Source organism: Eleginops maclovinus, chromosome 2, assembly GCF_036324505.1.
Source record: "Eleginops maclovinus isolate JMC-PN-2008 ecotype Puerto Natales chromosome 2, JC_Emac_rtc_rv5, whole genome shotgun sequence".
NCBI lineage: Eukaryota > Metazoa > Chordata > Actinopteri > Perciformes > Eleginopidae > Eleginops > Eleginops maclovinus.
This window is the reverse complement of record NC_086350.1, coordinates 17,210,299-17,231,871: the sequence shown is the minus strand read 5'-3', so window position 1 is coordinate 17,231,871 and position 21,573 is coordinate 17,210,299. Positions and strand designations below refer to the sequence as shown.

Genomic DNA, 21,573 nt, shown 5'->3' with positions numbered 1-21,573 from the left:
GCATCACCACTTCCTCCGCATTTCATCATCCACCCCAGGTTAACGTGTTTTCGTGGGCGTTTCGTCCACTATAACCCGCAGACAAGCCTAGTGGGTCTTTTCAACAGCAATATTACGGTCTGGAATTTGGAGGTGCAGAGTGGACTTTTGGCAACGATGTTACACTTGCCAACTTCATTATCATTCTCAGAAGTGTTTATTGCTTTAGGATCGCCCTAAACTTGACCTCCCTTTATTCTAGATAATACCAAGCCTACTGTAGTCTTATGTAATTAAAACCGGATAAACAACACCAGAATGACGTGGCCCATAGTGCTACTCGATGATGTTCATTTCAGGTTGGATATTGGACAGATCGGTGTCTTAGTTTCACAGACTGTCTGAATAACCACATGGTTTCACTAAGGGGCAGATCCTCTAATTTGACTAAATAAGTGAAAAGAACTCTAAACAATTGTGATACATTTGGTTTTGTGTGGTATACCTTTTCTGACTGCTGATTTGTCATCAATTGATTTTACAGTATTTCTTTAATAGAAACATGTTTCAGTTTTTGTTTAATAGCTTACACATATCCAAACCAGATAACTACACTGTACAAATAAGATGCATATCTTCTTACTGGATTTTTGCGAATATTTAAGGCCCAGACCAGGTACCTTTGTCAGTAAAGAAGCAGAGGCAATGAGCTCCACCTGCTCAGACCTGTATTTTTGGTGAGGTATTGTTGTCACATGAAACCAACCATGTTCCTGTGAATTTAGATGAAAGAATCCACCTCTGAATGCACCATAGTATGGAACAATTGTGTGCTGAAGTGTAATGTGGGACTTTCAGAGTCAGAGCCCTGCAGGTGTGGGGTTGTTTCATGTCTTTGAATGAGACAGAATATAAATAACCAGATGGTGAGTGAGAGTGCAGTGGGGACTCCCTTGTTTCCATGACATGAACTTTAGTCTAATATAAAAAAAAAAAGCTTGCTGCAAACATTGCACTTCCTCTTTCAATCATCAGCATTTGTTGACTTCCCTGCACAAGAAAGAACAAATGTGATTTTTATCCTCCCACCCTGGGGTCTTGTCCAAACATTTACTTACCATCCCAGTACAAAAGGCTGGGTACAGTGTGATGCATTGGTTTGCATGTTAAAGGTCAGTTATAGCATACTTCTCTTTACTTGCTTCTAGGGAAGAGTTGCTTTTATTGTCTGGCTGCCTTTTGACCGCAGACTGCATTTAATGCTTATGCCTTAGTCTGACACTGTTTAAGAAATAAAGAACATAACTACAGTCCAAGTATGCATGTGTCAGGAATAAGGAAATGATACTCACTCTAATGGAGCACTTCCCTTTTCCTGCTCATTGGAAATACTGCCCTTGTAAAAGGCCCCTGTAGAAAACATGGGTCACTCACTAAGTATGTAGTGCAGTTTTTGAACGACCACATGGTGGAATTATATCCTATTTCACACTTTTATTCAGAATACGAAGGCAATATCATACCTGTTAACTCGTCTTTATACTGTATGTAACTATGGAGTATTGTGTGGCAGAACATGGGATCATGTGATACAGTCAACTGTTTTGATTGGAGCACCTTTTCTAGCATCCACTGTGACCTTAACAAAATATATGAGTAAGAACATTTATGAGTCTTCAGAGGACAAATAATGTATGGAAAAAGCACAAATACAGTTAAACCTTTATTGTTTTCAAATGACATTTAAAAAAAAATTCCATCTAGATTCTTGAGATTTCTTCCTCTTTCATATTGCTCTCTCTGTATCTATCCCTCTTTTTCTGTTGCATTGACACATACACACACCCACACACACACACTCACCTATCCACTCTTATCTCTCTCTCACTTGAGTTCAAGTGTATTTATTTAAATCGGTTCATATTCCCATAAACAGCCACACCCTTATCTATTTATAGCGCGTTATCCTGCTTTACCTTGAAATGTTGTGTTTGTATTTCTGTGTGCGGTCGAGCCTTAAGGAAAGTCATTAACCTGACATTCGTTACTTAGGATGTAGGAATTCGATGTTATTTCAAATTTGATTGCAAAATATACATGCAGTTCTTTTGTGTTATCATTTTTAAAAATATTTGTGGATATTATTTAATTTTACCTGAATTTAGGACACACACACACACACACACACACACACACACACACACACACACACACACACACACACACACACACACACACACACACACACACACATACACACACACACACACACACACACACACACACACACACACACACACACACACACACACACACACACACACACACACACACACACACACACACACACACACACACACACACTTCACATGACTCATTGTTGGCTAACCGAGAATAATTTTCTGGTTACTTTTGGATTAATGATTTAACAACAGTTTTTTGGGGTGGAAATTAATCTTTGTCTTAGTCTGCAGGTTCTGACAAATACACAACTGAAAATGAAAATATTTTCTTGATAGTCACCACTTTTTTTGTTTGGCATTCTTCAATATTTATGTAACGACAATGCAGCATACATTGGACTTCCTCATTCGGTTTATTTATTTATTTTTATTTTGAGTACATGTTAAGACATTGACACCTTTATCAGAAACTGGCTCATAATGTAACATTAGGTAAGGGAGATGCCTTTTCAAGATTTACATTTTCACTTTTATTTTAACTCAGCGCCCTCTACTGTCAGCCAGGCAGAGAGAGGAGAGAAAGGGGAAATCTAAGATTGGAAATGAGGATCACCATGCAAAACTCTACAAATTGAAAGAAGCAGCAAAAGCACATAGGCCAATACAATTGTATATAGTTGCAAAGTTTGAATATATTTCCTAGAGAACAAACAATACACATGACTCACACCTTGACACCTAAAGAAAAAGAAAATGATAATGAATGTTAATATTCTCTACAAAGTGATGTTTTTTTTGTCATAAATTGGCAAAGTATGACATTTTTTTAATAGAGTGAACGTTACACCTTTTAAAATGTGTAACGTTCACTCTATTAAAAAAAAGTATTAATATTTGAAGAAAATTGTTTACAATTTTTTAGTCCAAACCCAAATTAGGGGAATATTCTATATATATATATTTATAACAAGTTTCTCAATCTCAATCATTTCCTGCATATTGCTTATTAGGAAATTAAAGATCTTCATTGTGGGTGGATTTTAAATATTTAGAAGGAAACAAGAAGGTGTGAGTATGTGATTTCTTCAAAATCATAAGTTATTGTGATTTTAAATTGAGTTACTTTGAAAGTTACTTGAAAGAGAAGGAACGATAGATTATTTAATTGCTTCCTAAAGTATTGTTGTAATATTCCTGTCTATGATATTTGTATTTGGTTTTTGGTATTCACAACTGAATTCCGGATAATGTTTGGACTTTTTTATTTAGATTAACTTGCGATGTCTTGTAAGCAATTTTTTTGTACCACTAGCTGCCAGGGAATCCCCCCCTCTCTCCCTGAATCATGTACCACAAAACACAGATAATTTGCAGGATGTAGTAGCCATTATCTGCCACCAGAGGCCGCTGGTGGTATATATTTGAGGATTAATGTCTACAGTTTCCACGCAGACTTCCTCGGTAGACGTTGCTGTTAAGGAGACTCTTGTATTACAGACGAAACGTATTTGGAAGTTCTTTGACAATATTGGATGAAACTATATCTGATCAAACAAGTTCTCTCTATCAGGTCGGCAGAAACTGTATTAAAACTAAATGACGATGCTGTCCGCTCCGATGTGGTGCTGAAATTCTGCACAAGTGCATCTGGTTCAGACTTTGTCGCCCGATGTGTGTAGAATTGTTTAAATATATAACATTCGTTTCAATACGATCTCCACAACATTACAAAATCAGTTTGCATATGAATGGGTGTTAAAGTTGTATTCATGTAGACTTGATGAAGACTTTCCTCCACAAACTATGGAGTTTAGAGATTTAAGTGTTATGCTCTTTCAAACGCCTACATGTCATAAACATGCGTCCTTACGGGCTTTATAATTGGCAATTATTGTGCTCAGTGACACGCTTGCAGTGTATTTAGCTCTGCAAAGTTGTAGCCTGGATACAGGAGGGAGCGTCCTTGGTATTTTTGATTGTAAAGAACTGGAAGAGAAAGATGGCCAAGGGGGGAAGACTGATAATTTGAAGACTTGCCAGGGGTACATTGTCAAATTCAAAAGGCATTTCAAAGAACCAAACCATTCACTTTTTTTATTCTCTCTTCTTTTTTCCTTCTTTCTCTGTCTTTTTTTGCCTCGCCTTTCTTTCTTTTCGCACGGTTGCAGGCCGTTTGAATCGACCAATGGGCCTTCAAGTTAGAGACATTGGAATGTAAATGAGCCCAGCGCGTGCTCCCTGCGCTGTGAAAGCTCGGGATTGTTTATTGAGCTCCCGGAGCCACGCGCCTGGCCCGGGGGAGTCGGCGTGCAGAAGAATCACACAGCGGGGGCGGGGCCTCGCGACGAAGCGTGCGTCTCAGAAAAGGGGTGGGTGGGGTGTGTGTTGGGGGCGCGTGTTGAAAAAGAGGAGTGCTGCCAAAGTTTGGGTCAGATCGGCTCGTGGAGTAAGCAGTCAAGAGAGACTTGGACTAGAGTTAGCCACACGGTCTCCACGCGAAGGACACGAGAGCTGTACACTGCCAACCCTTCCCACTCTTTGGTCTCACTGTTAGAGGCTGCACTCGCCCTCTGCATCCATCACTTGTGACAACTGTCAGCGAGATGGAAACTACAACCATCACCACCACGCAGACTGCATTCTCCTTTGGACTTACTGAAAGGCACCAAAGCCTGAGCCTGCACGCCCCGGCCCAGGACTGCGCTGTCCCAGGCAATGATGCCGATTTCCAGAGTAAAACCAAGGTGCTGAAGAGACAGCGCTCCGAATCGCCGGAGCTCCTGCGCTGCAAGCGGCGTCTGAGCTTCAACGGCCTCGGCTACTCCATCCCTCAACAGCAACCCGTGGCTGTGGCGCGGCGGAACGAAAGAGAGAGAAACCGGGTCAAACAAGTCAACATGGGCTTCCAGACGTTGCGTCAACACGTGCCAAACGGCGCTGCCAACAAGAAGATGAGCAAAGTGGAGACCCTGAGGTCTGCGGTGGAGTACATCAGAGCTTTGCAGCAACTCCTGGACGAACATGACGCTGTATCGGCTGCTTTCCAGTGTGGGTTGCCATCCCCGACAATCTCCAACAGCTACTCCGCCGAACCTGAGTCGCCTCACTCCACCTACTCATCAGACGAAGGCAGCTATGAGCCTCTGAGCTCCGAAGAGCAGGAGCTGTTGGACTTTACGACCTGGTTCGACAGGTACTGAGGCAGACAACATTGTAAACACACAGCAGAGTCTGTGCGTAAAAGCGGCTGACTTCTTTCAGAAATGCTGACATAGACTTGGTAATGGCTTCAGATCAGTCCCCTCAGCGCTTGAAAGTTATCTGTTTTCTCCCTCGCTCACACGGGTTGCTTCTGCAGGAGAAAGCAATAGTAAGACAGCGAGAGAGAAAGGGAGTGAGAGAGGGAGCCCTGAGCATGAACCGTCGCCCTGAAGTCCCCACAAGAAGGAAGGAGTTTGGACTTCACGTCAGCGCGTGGAAGTAAATTACTGTTGGTGTTATAATTAAATAAGTGCAATTAATACGTGACACAGCAAGTTCTGCTGAGACTTATTTTGATGAGTGTTACATCAGAGCAGGACTGCCTTCCTCAGCTGCCACGTCTGTGGGAAGGCACAACACAGATGACAGACTTTTCTAGTGATGGACATTGTTTCTTTCATAGCAAAAGTGTATCATACAACGTATTGTTTTATCATGAAGACATATTTTTGTACAACTGAGTCAAACAAACAATGTTCTTGAACAACAGCAACTGCCAATTTCCCTGACAGTGTTGTGAGAGCCAGCTGTCAGTGAGGCAGTGTGTTGGCATGTTTGAGTTGTGTGACTGGACAGCAATATCAAGGCTACTACCTGTGACAGATTGTAGTTTTTAAATTTTTTTAAAAATAAGAAGTGGTAAGGAGACCTTTATCAATGTATGCACTTGTTCTCCATTTCCTTACGCCTAAAATGTAAATATTTGATTTTAACAGATATATTTTGTGTAAAACAAGTTTTATAAATAAATACGAATCTATTTATATTATATGCTTTTGTATTGGTTTGGTTCTTCCGCTGATTTTGCACACATTAATGCTCAAATGTGTGAGTGGGGTATGTGGCGGTAATTGAACGAACCAGGGAGCTTCTCCTCTATTCAAAGCCCCTGCATGACCCTTCTCGACTTGCATGGGCACACGGGGGAAAATTGCCCAGCTGAGTGAGCACTCAATAACCGTTGTAGACGTGCACCTTCTACAGCGCTTTGTCTGCATTCAGGACGGGGAGATTAATATTACGTTTCATGCATTGCATTGTTTTTTTTACGTCCTCTGCCCTTACCCAATAATAGCCCAGAACGCCTGGAGCGTAGTGAAAGGGGAGGGGGGAGAGGGGCTGCAATTCACTCCTCTCAAAGGGTATAGACACTTTGAAATACGGCCTGGGGAAAGTCAGCGAGACAATAAGAGGGGTCAAAATTATTATTGCCCTATTGAGATCAATCTAAATAAAACCTGGGGTTGTAGACTAGTTGTATCCCCAACTGTGTTTTTCATGGCGCACACAGCCCAAGCAAAAAGCCCGTCTCCTGCAAAATGGGGAGCACAACACCACATTGTGAGCGCTATTGTGTGAGCCTTTGCGCCTCATTATGCCAATTATAGGAGATCTACCATTGTAATTGAACACTGATGCCAAATTCAGCGAGGCAGAACGAAAAATAACGAGTTTAATTTCACCTGGTGCTCTGTGGGAGTGGAAAATTGGGAACAAGAGAGGCTGATTAAAGATGTTATTATAGCTTTAGTATTTTAAAATTTATTCAAAAACTGAAAGAGGCAACATTATATGAGTCGACATAAGTACAAAATAAAGTGGACAGAACAGCAGAACTTTTCTGCACTTCTGAAACAATGTTTGGGGTCTTTTTTATTTATTTTTGCATCTGAAAGTGTGCCACACACACACACACACACACACACACACACACACACACACACACACACACACACACACACACACACACACACACACACACACACACACACACACACACACTCTGCAGCCTGCAGGTGTTAGCCACGTGCCTGTACTCCGTGACAAAGGGGCTCTAGCGCTCCCATTGGTTAACGGATCGCGTATGTGAGCGCGGTCGGGGCAGTGTCAAAATCCAACATGTGATAAATGACATTAATTACGCTCAGCATTATAACCTTCTGCGTCACTAGGAGTCTAAAAGACACTACAATGTTAGGCGAAAACTACCCCGCTGCTCCATTATGATACTTTTGAAAGTATGTTTCTGATGTCCTTTAGAGTCAGGCAGAGGCCACGGCACAAAGTGAAATAAGCACTTGTCTCTTGTCTTCTAAGATGGATTTGCAATTTTCTCCTCAGCCTTAGGGAGGAGAAAGGGCGAAAATAGATTTATTCATGTCATCTTGTCCGTGGGTCATTTTCACTCTGACAATACATAAGGGAGATGTTAATTTCGGTGTAATCCAATGGTGAAATCAATCAAATGCAGCTCATTTATGCATAGGTTTTCATTCTCAAAGCCATGATGTATGCGTAAACCATGGAAACGCCAAATGCACACAAACCCAGCATATAATATAGGACTAAACTGGCAAGAGTGGGGTGGTGAAGGGTCATCTGTGGCTCTGCATGCAGTCATAAGAGTGCTCGTGGATTTGTAAACCCTTTCGCCTGCAAAAGAGGACGTCAATTATTTCAGTGTCTGCGTAAATTGCTAGTTGCTGAAATAATTCTAGGGTCCAAACTTCGTTTCTTTCATGTTGTGACGCCCTCGGCAAAAAAACGTTTATCAGTAGGCCTATGTGTCCCATGATATTAATCATTTCAGACACAGACAATATTTACATGATAACAGTCTAACTGCCATTTATAACACAAGTGTTTGCTTTCGGGCATGTGGGGATGATTCATTTGGAAATAAAGCATCAGATTTAGCAAAGAAATGAATGCAACTATAATGTTAAATTATTCAGTTATTTCAATATCAGCATACTTGATGGTCAGCTGTACTATAATGTGAGCTTGCAGATCAAATTCTATTTGAAAATTCGTTTTGTTGGTCCATCATAATTTGTGTTATTTTTTGTATCTGCAGTTACAAAATGCCTCACTTTAAAGGATCCTCCTCTGAAATACCTTCACATTTAATTCAATATCAAAATAGTTTTCAACACAGCTGTATCACATTTACAGGCTCAAGTGGTTTATCGCCTCATGGTTTGTTTTGATGTTGACAATGGGTTTTTCTTTTTTTTACCATCAGTTCTACATCATGGACTTTGCTTAAAAGCCAACAATGTTGTTTTAAAAAAAAAATTGATGAGATTAGTGAATTCCCAGCAGGACATTTGTTTCAATCGTTTGAAGTCAGAAAAGCAGAACCCTTGATCATATGATCTGAAATTATTTTAACATAATGTCAAAACACATTACTCATGGAAAGTAACATCTAAGAAAATTATGTTTATTTAATTAAGTCATTACAATATTCGCGTCTGCTATGTTGTAATTGTAGAAGATTCCAATACTAAATCAGAATGGCTGGCGAAAAGTTGCTGAAGTTATACATTCAGAAACTGGAAGATGTAACAGCCTGGCTCAGCCTAAAGCCCAGAGCCACATCTACATGTAGAGCAACAGGTGCTCACTATGCATTTCTTAAGAACAATCAGACCTGTTTCTAATTCTTAAAACATCACAATTATTACAAATCATACCAGTGTTTTTAGGTCAACCTTTGTTTTTGCAGAAATATGTCAAACTAATGGTAAAAATATAAACACCACACCAACCTCTATTAAAAATACTGAGCCACAGCCGTGATAAACATATAAGATAAGTACGGCTCAGACAAAGAAGGGATGACCACAGGCAGAACAGTGCAGTAGATGAATGAAGAGATGTGGCACGACCTTGAGCAATGCTTACAGAGGTGTTAATGTTTAAGCGGAGGTATAGCCACCTTTCTATTTAGACAGAAAACATGCTGAAGTGATTTAGAGTAGACACACACACACACACACACACACACACACACACACACACACACACACACACACACACACACACACACACACACACACACACACACACACACACACACACACACACACACACACACACACACACACACAGAGAGACAGAGGGGCCCATGCAGCTGATTGAGTAAGCTCCTCTATACAAGAGGTACTATGAACATGACTATTTGCTACTAATCACTACTGCTGCCATTCACTTTTTGCCCTGTAAGAAGTCAGGTCAGTAACTGCAGGAATAATAATAATAATAATAATAATAATAATAATAATAATAATAATAATAATAATAATAATAATAATAATAATAATAATAATAATAATAATAATAATAAATGTCCTTTTAGATTTAAAGCTTCTAATCTTTTCTCTACCTGCTGAATTTGGGGTGCTCCAGATGCTGCCTAAGCTTTTTTTCCTCACTTCTTTATTCAGCAATAGTTTTACTTTTTCCTAAAAATATAAGCACAGCAAGAGCACAGCAGGATTTGACACTTAAACCAGTGCATATGGTTATATAGTACTACTATGATGTAGTAGAGTTTATAACTGGACATTCTTGATAGATATGTTTAAGACGCCCACTAGATGTTCCAGAGATGTACATACACTTTTTATCTATTGCACTGCACATCTGCTTAGGAGGTTCTGCAGTTAAAATCAAGGTCATGCACTGAGGTGTAATATTTAATACTGTGCTAAAGGAATATCCAGAGCTAAAAATATGTCCTTTCCTTGTGCCAAAATCGGCCCATTACATTTCATTTGATAATTTCTCTCAATGCAAGCAAATGTCATCCAGTGTGCTGGAAATCCTCTTCCCCACAGCAAAAGAGTTACTAAATAGAAGCCTTCCCCACAGCCGCCAAGTCACTCTTACTTTCTGACAAAAAAGTCAGTCATTCCACTCGTATTTTTTCTCCTGTCTTTCTAAAAAACAGAAATCATTCTCTTTTCAAATGAACGTTTGAATGCGTGCAGCTCAGCACTTTTAACTGACACCTCTGAGTGAATAGGCCCTAAACTTCAGACGACCCAGCAGAGGAGGAACCGAGCTCAGGCCTGAAGGGTGGAGGGATGGAAGAGGTGGGGATGTGTGGTAGGGTGGAGAAGGAGGGGGCTGTGATTTGCATGGGCCATTGTGCTGCACAAGTTTGGGTGCTTTTTTTTGGCCTGGGCCCTTTTGGCCATTTACTTCCACTCTGGCTGGCTGTGGCGGGCTGTGAATAGTCTCTGCTAGGAGGAGACACAAAGGCGCTTTTGTGCTGCGGCCGCACCATATTCATCATGTAATGCCTGTAAGACAAATCTGATTGGACGTCTCTGTCACTTTGATGTGGGTCCAGAGTGCGAGTGGCCCTGAGATTGCTAACTTCACTCTCTATTGCCTATTCTGCAGCATTGATATGGGGGGGGGAGCAGGCAGGGGGTAGTCCTCATTATTTGCAGGAGCAAATTCATAATAAATTTCCCCATTCTACAAAACCGGGTCGAGATGATTGACACTACTTTACGCCAGGCATAACAAAAGCCCTGATTTGAACAGAATAGCAGATGAATGGGGTGAGCGTGGACCCAATTCAAACATTTTTAATCTCTCCCTGTCCTCCCTTACTTCTCCTCTCTTCCTCTCCCCCTTTTCCTCACACTTACCCTCTTTTTTCAACTCCAACTCTCCTGCCTCTTTTGTCCAACACATTCTCATTTTACAGGGTAATTCTACTCCAACAGATGTGCTAATTGTGCTGGGTTAAACTGGATGCTGGTGGACTCCTGTGATACAGAGCTTATTCCTGCCTAATGACTGTAAATGATGGCTCAGAGAGACTGCAGCCTGAAGTGGGCTCGCTTGTCCAGTGCTCGAGAGGGAAAGGTTTTTTTGTTCTTGTGTGGGCTGATGTGGAAGGTGGAGCAGAGCTGCAGCTGATGTCCAGGGTTTGGTATTGGAAAGAGGATGGTGGACACAATTATTGGACCTTAAACTGAAGCTGCTTCTAAAACATTGGCACACAATGATGGATAATGGTCAAAGGTTAGTGAGGGATAGAAGAAGAATGCAGGATTAGTTCGCAAGTTAGGATTGAGTGAGGACATCTTGTGATGACACAGAAAAGTGAGTGCAGTGATTATCTATCATTCAGATTTCATATTCTGATTAATTCAACCACCACTTTTAATTATTAGAGATATCTTGACTTATCAGATAAGCAATGGATGTTGCCTTAATGATGGCAGTTATTCTCTGTGGACATTTTTAAGCCTGAGGGTCTGGTACACTTTCCCTTTTGTGTGACACTCACATCTGGGCAGTGAGGTCAGGGCAGCTCTGGTGGGATAAGCAAAAAAAAATCACTGTACAACATTTGACAGTTTGGGAGAGATACCTGTCACACCTGAAGATACTTTTATCAATGGCCACTTACAAGAGAGGTACAGTCCAATCCAAACATTCCAAAAATAATTATTAAACAAAAATACTGATTGAGGTGCTTTTACTTAAGTGACATTTTGTAGGAAGGAATTGTACTTATTTTTACTTTATGCAATCATTTGATTACTTCCTCCAACACAGCTTATTAGTCTGTTAATAGAACAATTATAATAAATAACACCAAAACATACATTGTATTACATTCACTACAGAGAGAAAAAGTGTTGTGACCAACACATTTTATCAGTAAGACAAGTAAAGGTTTTGACCAATCACCTTGAAACCACCAGTCACATTGAGCCAGCATCTTGTGGCCATTATAGGAACTGCATCCCAACATATTTTGTCATTGGCCTCCTCAGGTATTGCTTGGTTGAGTGTAAAACAACATAATTGCTAATAATTCATAATGCTATATCCACTAGTTGCTTGAATATACTTTGTCTTGCTGTCAGTTAAGTAACTTTTACTATAAGCCTTGCCACTACTTTCTGTCATTGTCAGAAACTTTATATTTGCTGTTTAACAGACCGCCTTTCACATTATTTATAAAACTGACCCATAATGTCCTGAACAGCTTTGTGTGTGTGTGTGTGTGTGTGTGTGTGTGTGTGTGTCTATTTGTGTGTATGTGTGCGTTTGTTTGTGTGATGACATGAGATGTTCATTCATCAAAGAGAAAACGGTCTTGACATGTTATGTGCGGGCGTGTTGTGTTCGTGTGCTTTTGTCTTTGTGTGTTTGTTTAGATAGCTGTCGCCCATACTATTGTACTATTGTTGATCAGGTGCATTCCTTCACTCACCAATACGTTGTAAGTGTGTGTACGTACGTGTATAACTGTTTGTCTGCATGTGGTAGGTCAAACCTTAACCTTGAAACCACTTTTCTGCTCTCATTTTTACTCAAACAAGTTCTTTCACTCCCCACACACACACACACACACACACACACACACACGCACACACACACACACACACACACACACACACACACACACACACACACACACACACACACACACACACACACACACACACACACACACACACACACACACACACACATGGTCATGTCCTAGGATCCTCAGCAGGTTGCAGCCTGCCCCTGGAGAACCTGTTTACAGTGACACACCACAGCTTCATCAGCCTCTGACACACATCGCCCTCAGTTTCAGATCCCATGCTTCATTCTTCTATTGTTCGATTCAGACAGACAGTAGCACACTTAGATATTTTTCTTGTATATGTCTTGTGAATATCTCTGCATGACACAATGGAAGTGCCTTCTTTTTGGCATAAAAGCTTGGTGTACACTTGTTCTAGTCATGAAAGGTTTTTGTGTGACTGAAAGGAGAGCACATGCATGATGAAGTTGTCAAGTTTAGGTGGTACTGAAAACCATGGTTAAGTTTAGTCTGATTTCAGCTTTGATGTTGGACACATTTATTTAAATACATATTTTAGATTGTGTTTCCCCATAATATCTTTTTTGTTCACATGCCAAACAGACAAATGCTGATATTGCACCACAAATAACAATATTATGGTATACAGTATAATATAATAATGCTGCATAATGCAGTACATTTAGTTTGGTACTAGAATACATTATTTTGACAGTAATATCAATGTTGAAAGTACTTTCAGTCAAGTTATCTAACAGCGTGGTTTTGCTACCTAACTTATTATTCCCTTTCCCCTAAAACTTAAGATATTTAAGAGATTAAAAAAAAAAAGTGTCAATATCTTGAAACTGGGAAATTGCTTCACAGTACTCCTAAATGACACACTATTATGTAAAGCTGATTTGCATTACAGCAACTGAAAGAAAAAATCCCTTCTGGAAACTGTCTCACTTGTTTTTTGGAAATGTTTTTTTGTGACACAGAAAATGATCAAACGAGTTGTTGAAACGGATGCTATTTGCAGCTCTCTCTCTCACACACACTCACATGAACACACATATACATACACAGCCAGATCTATGGTCCCAGGTCCCCCTGCACCCCACAACCTATTATCAGCAGAGATGCCTGGCTTACAGGGTCCTGCCCCCTCCCTGAAACAAGGTAAAGGGAGGATTAGTGCGCACCATTTGGGGGCTCCTTTCAGCCCAACATTTCATTTCATTAGCTTGTGACCTCTCCAGTTAATTATTTTGATCTGGCCAAAGACTCGGCCTGCTTTTAATGGTCCTGACTGACTCACCGCCCCCATCCCAACGCACAATACTTAACACACCCATTGAGGGCAAGGAATAGGAGGAGTGAAAAGGAAAGAGGAAAGAAAGGAGAAAGATTGAAAGTGGCATTTACCAGTCACCGGCAGAGGCTGTATGGAAAGGAACCTGGTGATGGCAGGGTGGCGTAACGCCCTCAGACTTTTTGTCAGAATATACCATTGTCCCTCATTGATGGAGTGGCTCTCCTTTTTAAATGGCAAAGTCGTTGCACAGCTTTAAGCTGATCTCAGTGGAAAAAAGGAGAGAAGGAAAGAAAGGGAATCCACTGCACCTCCTTCTTAAAAATAACAGTGATGGAATAAAAGCTGCTCTTTAGAAATCATTCATCTGGAGTGTCAGGAATTGTTCAGTTGATACATGGGCATTCACAGGTTAAGGATACAGTATAGTGATGAGCGTTATATCCAAGTGCTGTTGTGTTTTATATAGAGCGAAAATGCACACAACTAATAATGGAGGACATGTGAGAATTAAAAAGTGTATGTGGACTTTCAGGTGTGTTGTAGGCTATGTTATGACATATGATATTTGTTTGACATTTTTAAAGTACTGTAAAAGTTGTGAACACACAATTATACTTTTATTTAAGTAACCGGTGTGATGAATCAAATCACTCCTGTCCTCTCCTTTCTGTTGCTGTGCTGCACTAATTGCCTGTATTTGTTCATCCTATGGGTGTTTGCAAAGGGATATCTTTCGTTTACACATGGTCACACAGCTCCATATTGAACACAAACACAATGAAATATAAGCAGGTTGATCTATTTAACTCCCTAGGATGCCACCCAATACATTTTATCATTTTATCCAAAAAGTGAAGAAGGATTTAGAGATGGAACAAGCTGACAGAGGTGACTGATATTCCTGTTTAGTTCTCCTTCTTTCCGTTCTCTCTAACTCTGTTTTTGAGCCTTGTATTTGCTGGCAGCGCTGCTGGCCAGTTTACTCTGTCTGGCTATGCATGTAAAGAGTGTCCCCTCTTTGTTCCAGCATTGGCCCACAGCCAAGTTCCCCTTCAAAACTTAAGCCACACACACACACACACACACACACACACACACACACACACACACACACACACACACACACACACACACACACACACACACACACACACACACACACACACACACACACACACACACACACACACACACACACACACACACAAGCATCCCACTCACTCCTTTTTTACCCTCTCAAAAAACTCTGTCCCTCTCCCCTGCACTGCCCTTAAATAGCAAATAACAAAAAGGAGGATAGAACTGCAGCGACAAGCATCACTTTAAAAAGCAGGTGTCCAGAACTGTTCAGTGCTCGTCGATTTTAAATGGAGACCCTTTAACCTCCATGCTTTTCTAGCTGGTGGCTGAGGTAGCCAGTCAGAAGCCTAATCAGTCTTGTCTGACAATACTGGGAGGTTGAGGGCTGTCAGTCCTTCTTTCAGACAGAGGCTCCAATAAAGCCGTGGCAGGGGAACCCCTGATTGATTAGTGCCTCTTTATTGAAGTGTTTGTGTGTGTGTGTGTGTGTGTGTGTGTGTGTGTGTGTGTGTGTGTGTGTGTGTGTGTGTGTGTGTGTGTGTGTGTGTGTGTGTGTGTGTGTGTGTGTGTGTGTGTGTGTGTGCGTGTGCGTGTGCGTGTGTGAGAGTGCGTGCGTGCGTGTGTGTGTGTGTGTGTGAGGAGAGAGTGTGTGTCTATAGGGGCCCAGCCAGGAAGCTTTATTTAAATCCAGCCAGAGAGAGTACTATAATTATGACTTTTTCTTTCTGCTGGCCGGTTAAAGCTGACAGAGAGGGTTCTTATGGCTCACTTCACCCTCTCAGCCTTCTAAAGAGAGATTATTACTGGCCCCGAGAGCTAGGGCCAGTCAGGCTCATCAGCATGGCTTTATAGGCCTAAGAGAACGGTTGGGTCCAGAGTAGGGCAAAAAAAAAAAAAGGGTGAAAGACAGAGCTAAAGACAAGTCACTGTGTAATCCCATTTCAACCATATTCACTGATGCCAGGGGACTGAACAATCTATTTGCCCAGTATGTCAAATAAATAAAAACAGACAAGGCTCTTACAGACAGCAGCGTGCCAGTTCACCACCACCACTGGGATTTGGATGCGCTAGCCCCGTGGTAAACAAACAAAAAAACAAACAAACACAAACGGAAGCCGACTGGGGGTCAGATGCATTGATAAAATGTGGCTGATCCTGTGTGGCCTTGCTGGTAGGAGGTCTTCCTTTTCTCCTTCTCTCACCACCTTTCTCTTTTTATCAGGTCATACGCTCTCAGTATCTGTCTGCATCCCCCTGCAGTTGCAGCACAGGCTGTCTGGGCCTCAGCCCTGCTTCTATTGTTCAGTGACGGCTCCTATCTGCTGACCATTTTGAGAGGTGTGTGTACTCACCTGCACAGTAGGTGGGCTATCTCAAAAGATATACAATGTGTCTTCACTTTCATTTGTAGATTACCATTTATTGCATTACTTACAGATAAGCAAGCAAACACATTCTGGAACAGTTATTAAGGCGAAAGGGTCGTTAAGATAATTACGCTGCATTGCCTCAATTAAAGAATGCTGTAAAACCACTGAGGACTGATTTCACACAAACATTGTAAAGCTGTAAATGTAGTTGTAGGCACGCCTGACATTGACATTTAGTAGATTAATGGTCATCATTAGCATGTACAGATAAGTCACAAGAATATTTGTATGCATTATGTTTACAGGGAAACAATAACATGAGAATCCAGTTTCGTTATGTTTGCATTCAAAATCCTATTTTAAGCAAATGTACTCAAAGTATCAAAAGTAAAAGTACTTAAATTCTGCGGAAAAATTACCGGTGTGATTGAATAGTTTATATACTGTTACATACTAACATACTATTGTTGAAATACTCAAGTAAACACATTTTATATCTTACAGGAGCATAGTACATAAGCACTGTTTATGTCATTTTTTACTCTTGTGTATGTGTGTGTGTGTGTGTGTGTGTGTGTGTGTGTGTGTGTGTGTGTGTGTGTGTGTGTGTGTGTGTGTGTGTGTGTGTGTGTGTGTGTGTGTGTGTGTGTGTGTGTGTGTGTGTGTGTGTGTGTGTGTGTGTGTGTGTGTATGTGTGTGTGTGTGTGTGTGTGTGTGTGTTTGCGTGTTTGAGTCTGTTCATATTGCATTTTGGCTATTATAACACGTACCTTGGGGTGTGGTGAGACTTTAGTTCGACTGACAGTAGTCACGTTTTACATGTGCACCCAAACTCACAAACACATTCATGTTTAGCCTAGAGTCCTTGGGCCAAATGTTGTTGCCTCTCTGCTATTGTACAACACACAACACATCACAAATACTGTCACTCCTTAAACCTGACCAATCTGTTGTGTGTACCTGCATATGGAGGTGCACATCAATGCTGAGGTTATGGCTGATGTTTGTTCTTATAGCAGTTCGCTTTATGCACTGGATATTCATCAGAAAAGCAAGTCTTAGCAACAACAATCAGCATTTTCTATTTTGTGCTTTTGTAATGTGTTCCCTGAAATGCAATGCTTTCATCTTGAATCACCCTGTTCTTGAGTGAATAGTAGTCAAGCGTAACTGGAAGAAGTGGCGGACCCCACAGTCAATATTTAGACTCAGGCAGGAAGCACTTTGCTTCTTCTCCTCCGTGTGTTTTGGTGGCAGGCAGTTTTTGGCCCATGCCATCCCATGCGAACAAGAGAGGTAGCTCTTGTCATTTGACTCCCAGGATTAACAGAAGCAAAGAGTGTAACGCTAAACACTTTGAAGTGTGTAAGATCTTGTTCTCTCACATCACACAGAGCACCCGAAAAATACCTTTCATTGTTATTTATCTAAAGAAATCTTTAGCCTGCTTTCAGCTTTGAACATCACTGGATTTATTTTCTGCTTTGTAAGTCATTGGGAGGAATGTAAGGAGCATTTCTTGTAAGTAAGAAAGACAGAAGATAAAGAAAGGGGTGCCTCACCACATTCATTCAATTTAATTATCCACCCTATAATAAGCATACACAGCCTTTTTCTTTTTGAATTTTTGTGCATGTGCGTTGAGTTTTCAGTTAATTTTGGCGTGTGGCAGCAGGTCTGTTCTTCACACAATTAATGACAGTTTGTTAGATAACAACCCCAATCTCTTTTTATGTCTTGTCCAGGTTCATGGTCCCTCCAGGTATATGGAATCCTGAGGCAAAACACACTGGCATCAATATCACACCTACACCTGCTTAAGCATTAACCCCGTCAACCATAAGTAAATAAATACGCAGGTCTTCAAATATCTTCTCTATCTGTCGAACACACACCACCACATACTCACACCTGTGTTTAGCATGTCTTTGAGGTAGAGGGGGAGAATTCCGACATGAGCCCATTTATCAGGGGGAAAACGTGAGCGATTAGATATTGGTGATAAAGATTTTAAGTCAACATCCCGGCAGGTGCCGAGCGCTTACTATTGCTCACAAGTGACTCCACTCTTGTGTCTTTATGGGCAATAAAGGAGGAAACCCTTTTTCCCTCCCTCCTCTGTTCCTCTTCACCGAGCAGAGTCCAGGCTTGGGTTTTAGCACCATGCAGAACTATATGTCAATGGTAGAACAGATCTTCAGGTGAATCATAAAGTATTACGTTTTTTGTAAAATAGCTGTCCCTCAAAACTCAAATTGAAAGCTTCTAAATTGCACTGAATAAGCCCTGTTAACACATTGGCTAACTGATGACATGTGTCTGTTGCCAGTTCCGATCATTTTTCTTCTCTTTTTCCTTGATAAGTGTCAAGAAAACACAGGGTAGATATTGAGGCTAATTCCTCTGCATTAAAGTACATCAGTTCTAAAACTCTACCAATCCAAAAAGCTTGTGTCAGAGATTCATGGCCTTGACTTGCGAGCATGGTAATCACTAGAAACACCATAGCTAGCTTGAATGCTACCCTAAAGTCTTTTGGGTGACTTTATTTACGGACGGTTAATAACTCAGTGTTGGTACACCATTTCGTTTCCATTTTACATTTAGAATAAAGTTTAAATAATTGATCTAAGATAATGTTGTACATTTATGTCCCTTTTCATGGCTGTTAGCTGTTGGGAAAGTAAATTCTGGCTTACCGTGTTGATCACCTCTAACTCAGGTAGCACTTTCTTAATTAAGAAAGTGCTACCTGAGTGCTTCTTCAATATATTTTCAGCTGTTGTTAGCTAATAAAACTTGTGGAGGCATTAAATGTTGAGAGTGTTTGATACCCAAAAGCATACTGTTAATCATGCTGTGACAGCTTTCAACTCATAAACTATAGATCACTGAGCTACAATGGCACACACAATAATTTAAATCACTTCATGTTAAGATTTATTTTTTGGGACAATATATATATTATAATAGTAAGTTCTGTAAGTCAGCTCTTTGATCCAGAGAAGTCTGGTGTCACTGTAGTGATATGTAATCTTGTTGTAGCTACAGGAATGTGTAATGTGCTTTCACCTCTACTGGGGGGTCCACATTCACTCACCTTAGAGACTGCAGTGAAGACCTCCAGCAGAAGCAGTATCATGTATGAACCCCTAAGACATTACGAGCCAGCTACTGAAGCCAGGTACTCCATCAGACTTTGACAGGAATGAAGCCACATGCCGTGGAAATTAACTAAGTTAGCTATTCAGATTCTAGTGGGTGCAGAGAAAGGCAGGCCTGGAAAATCTGGTCCTATTTGTTCCCTGATCAATCAAAGTCCCTTCCTGACCTTTTTTTCAGTTTGGGATCAGAGAATTAGGTTGGATCGTCTTCCTAATGATCCATCCCTGTGATACTTTCCTCACAATGGACAACAGAAGAATGCCAGTTGGTTTTCCTGCAGGGATTCTTTACTGTATTGGACAATTACAGATGGATGGACAGCATGGCCTGGGAGCTATTGTTGAATGGTCAGGAGGTTGTCTTGCATCTGCTGCCCACTGGGAACAGTTACTCCACTAATGGTCCAAAAAAAAGTCCATTCATTTAGCCACTGTTTGTTTGTTGTTGTTCACTGTGTTAAAATGTGCACATCTGTTTTTGAAAGGCAGTTTTATTTTTATACAGAGAACAAGTCATAATTATAGTATTCTCTCTGGCTGGATATGTTTATACTTTTTTTGACATAAACATATTTTGTGAGTGAATTAAGTGAAATTTGTTTGATTGCATATATTATTATTATTACCATAAAAACATCCCTTTTCCTCAACATGATTTTCTCTTTCTTTGCCATTCCATCTGACCTCCTAGGTAAAAGTACCTAAACACACATGGACTCACAGAGACACGCAGACCCTGTCTTGGTTCGCTTGTAAACAAGAAAGATGCATCTTTAATAGCCCTATTCAAGATATCGGAAGGAAAAGAGAGTAAATAAAAATAGGATAACGCAAAGAGGAACCAATAGCTGCGGGTCTGGTGTGCTGCCACAGTTTGCTTAATGTTAAACCAATAAGATAATACTGGGACCATGTAATCTGGACTCGCTCCACCCAGAGATAGAGCTTGGACTGGAGTCTGTTTGGCGTGTGGTCTCAGTGTCTGTATCAGTTGCTCTGATTTTCAGTTAGATAGTATGTCCAAACGTGTGTGTGCTAAGTTTAAGATAGTGTTTACAGCTCCTTCCTATTGGCAGGTGTAATTTTAAAGTGTGCAGCCCTGTGATCTTTGCTCCTCAGACTGCAAGTGTTTGCCAAAGAGGTTTGTTTGTGCCGGACAGGTGAGAAACGGTTTGGAACAAGAAAAAGAAAGAGAAGAGATTAATTAAAATGCTGAAAACCATAATTACAGTAATGTGATTGAGTTTGATAATCTGTTTTAAATAACATCAGCACATGAAAGGAAACAGAAGTAAAGAAAGATTGGATGTCTTGTCCAACTTAAGTAGTAACCAAATGATCCAGTAAGACTTACTGTACATCCACCATCACAATGTCTCTCCAGAGGTGACCTCCCCACCCACCATCCTGCTCTTTAACACCTCTCCACCACACAGCTCAGCCTGTTTTGCTCCTGCTCAATTTGCCATTCAGATTAACGCGCTCCAGAGATGCTCCGGTGTGACTGAGCGAGCGGGGACTTATTATTTTGTGACCCATGTGTAAGGAGAGAGATAACGGTCAGGCTTCAGTGGGGGAATTTGGTTTAAGGCAGAATAGAACGTTGTTAAAGCAGTGGGCCTTCACAAATGTGACACACTCCCACAGGCTAAGGACTTTGGGGCCTGGATGAATAGGTAAAAAGACAATTGGGTAAGAAAATGTGATCTTTTTTTATTTATTATGCCCTTTTACTGATAAAACAAATGCATGTTTAATGTGATTGTAAGCATATTTCATGTTTAATTTAGTCATTGTGTTTGCATGCATAATAAAGGAAAGCACTTCTCAAACTTTAAACTCTGTGTGTGTTTGTCATACACTGAACACAGAGGTACACAGTGAAAAGAGGAGCGTGTAACCTGCGATCCCTAAGGCATCAATACCCACACACACACGCACGCACGCACGCACGCACGCACGCACGCACGCACGCACGCACGCACACACACATTGTTGTTATCCTCCAAACATCTTGGGATTTTGTGCTTCTCTGCTGGCAAATGAAGATACCCAAGTACCAAAACAATTTTCCATCTGGAAGATGGATAACAGGTCT

The 21,573-nt window shown here is 40.9% G+C and overlaps 1 protein-coding gene across 1 annotated transcript; it reads left to right on the top strand.

Annotated features, from left to right (window-relative positions):
• Positions 1-4,596: 4,596 nt before the first annotated feature.
• On the top strand, positions 4,597-6,192 carry ascl1b (achaete-scute family bHLH transcription factor 1b). Its single transcript, XM_063911108.1, has one exon. The coding sequence runs from the start codon at positions 4,766-4,768 to the stop codon at positions 5,360-5,362; it is 597 nt and encodes a 198-aa protein (XP_063767178.1). The 5' UTR covers positions 4,597-4,765; the 3' UTR covers positions 5,363-6,192.
• The last annotated feature ends 15,381 nt before the right edge of the window (positions 6,193-21,573 follow it).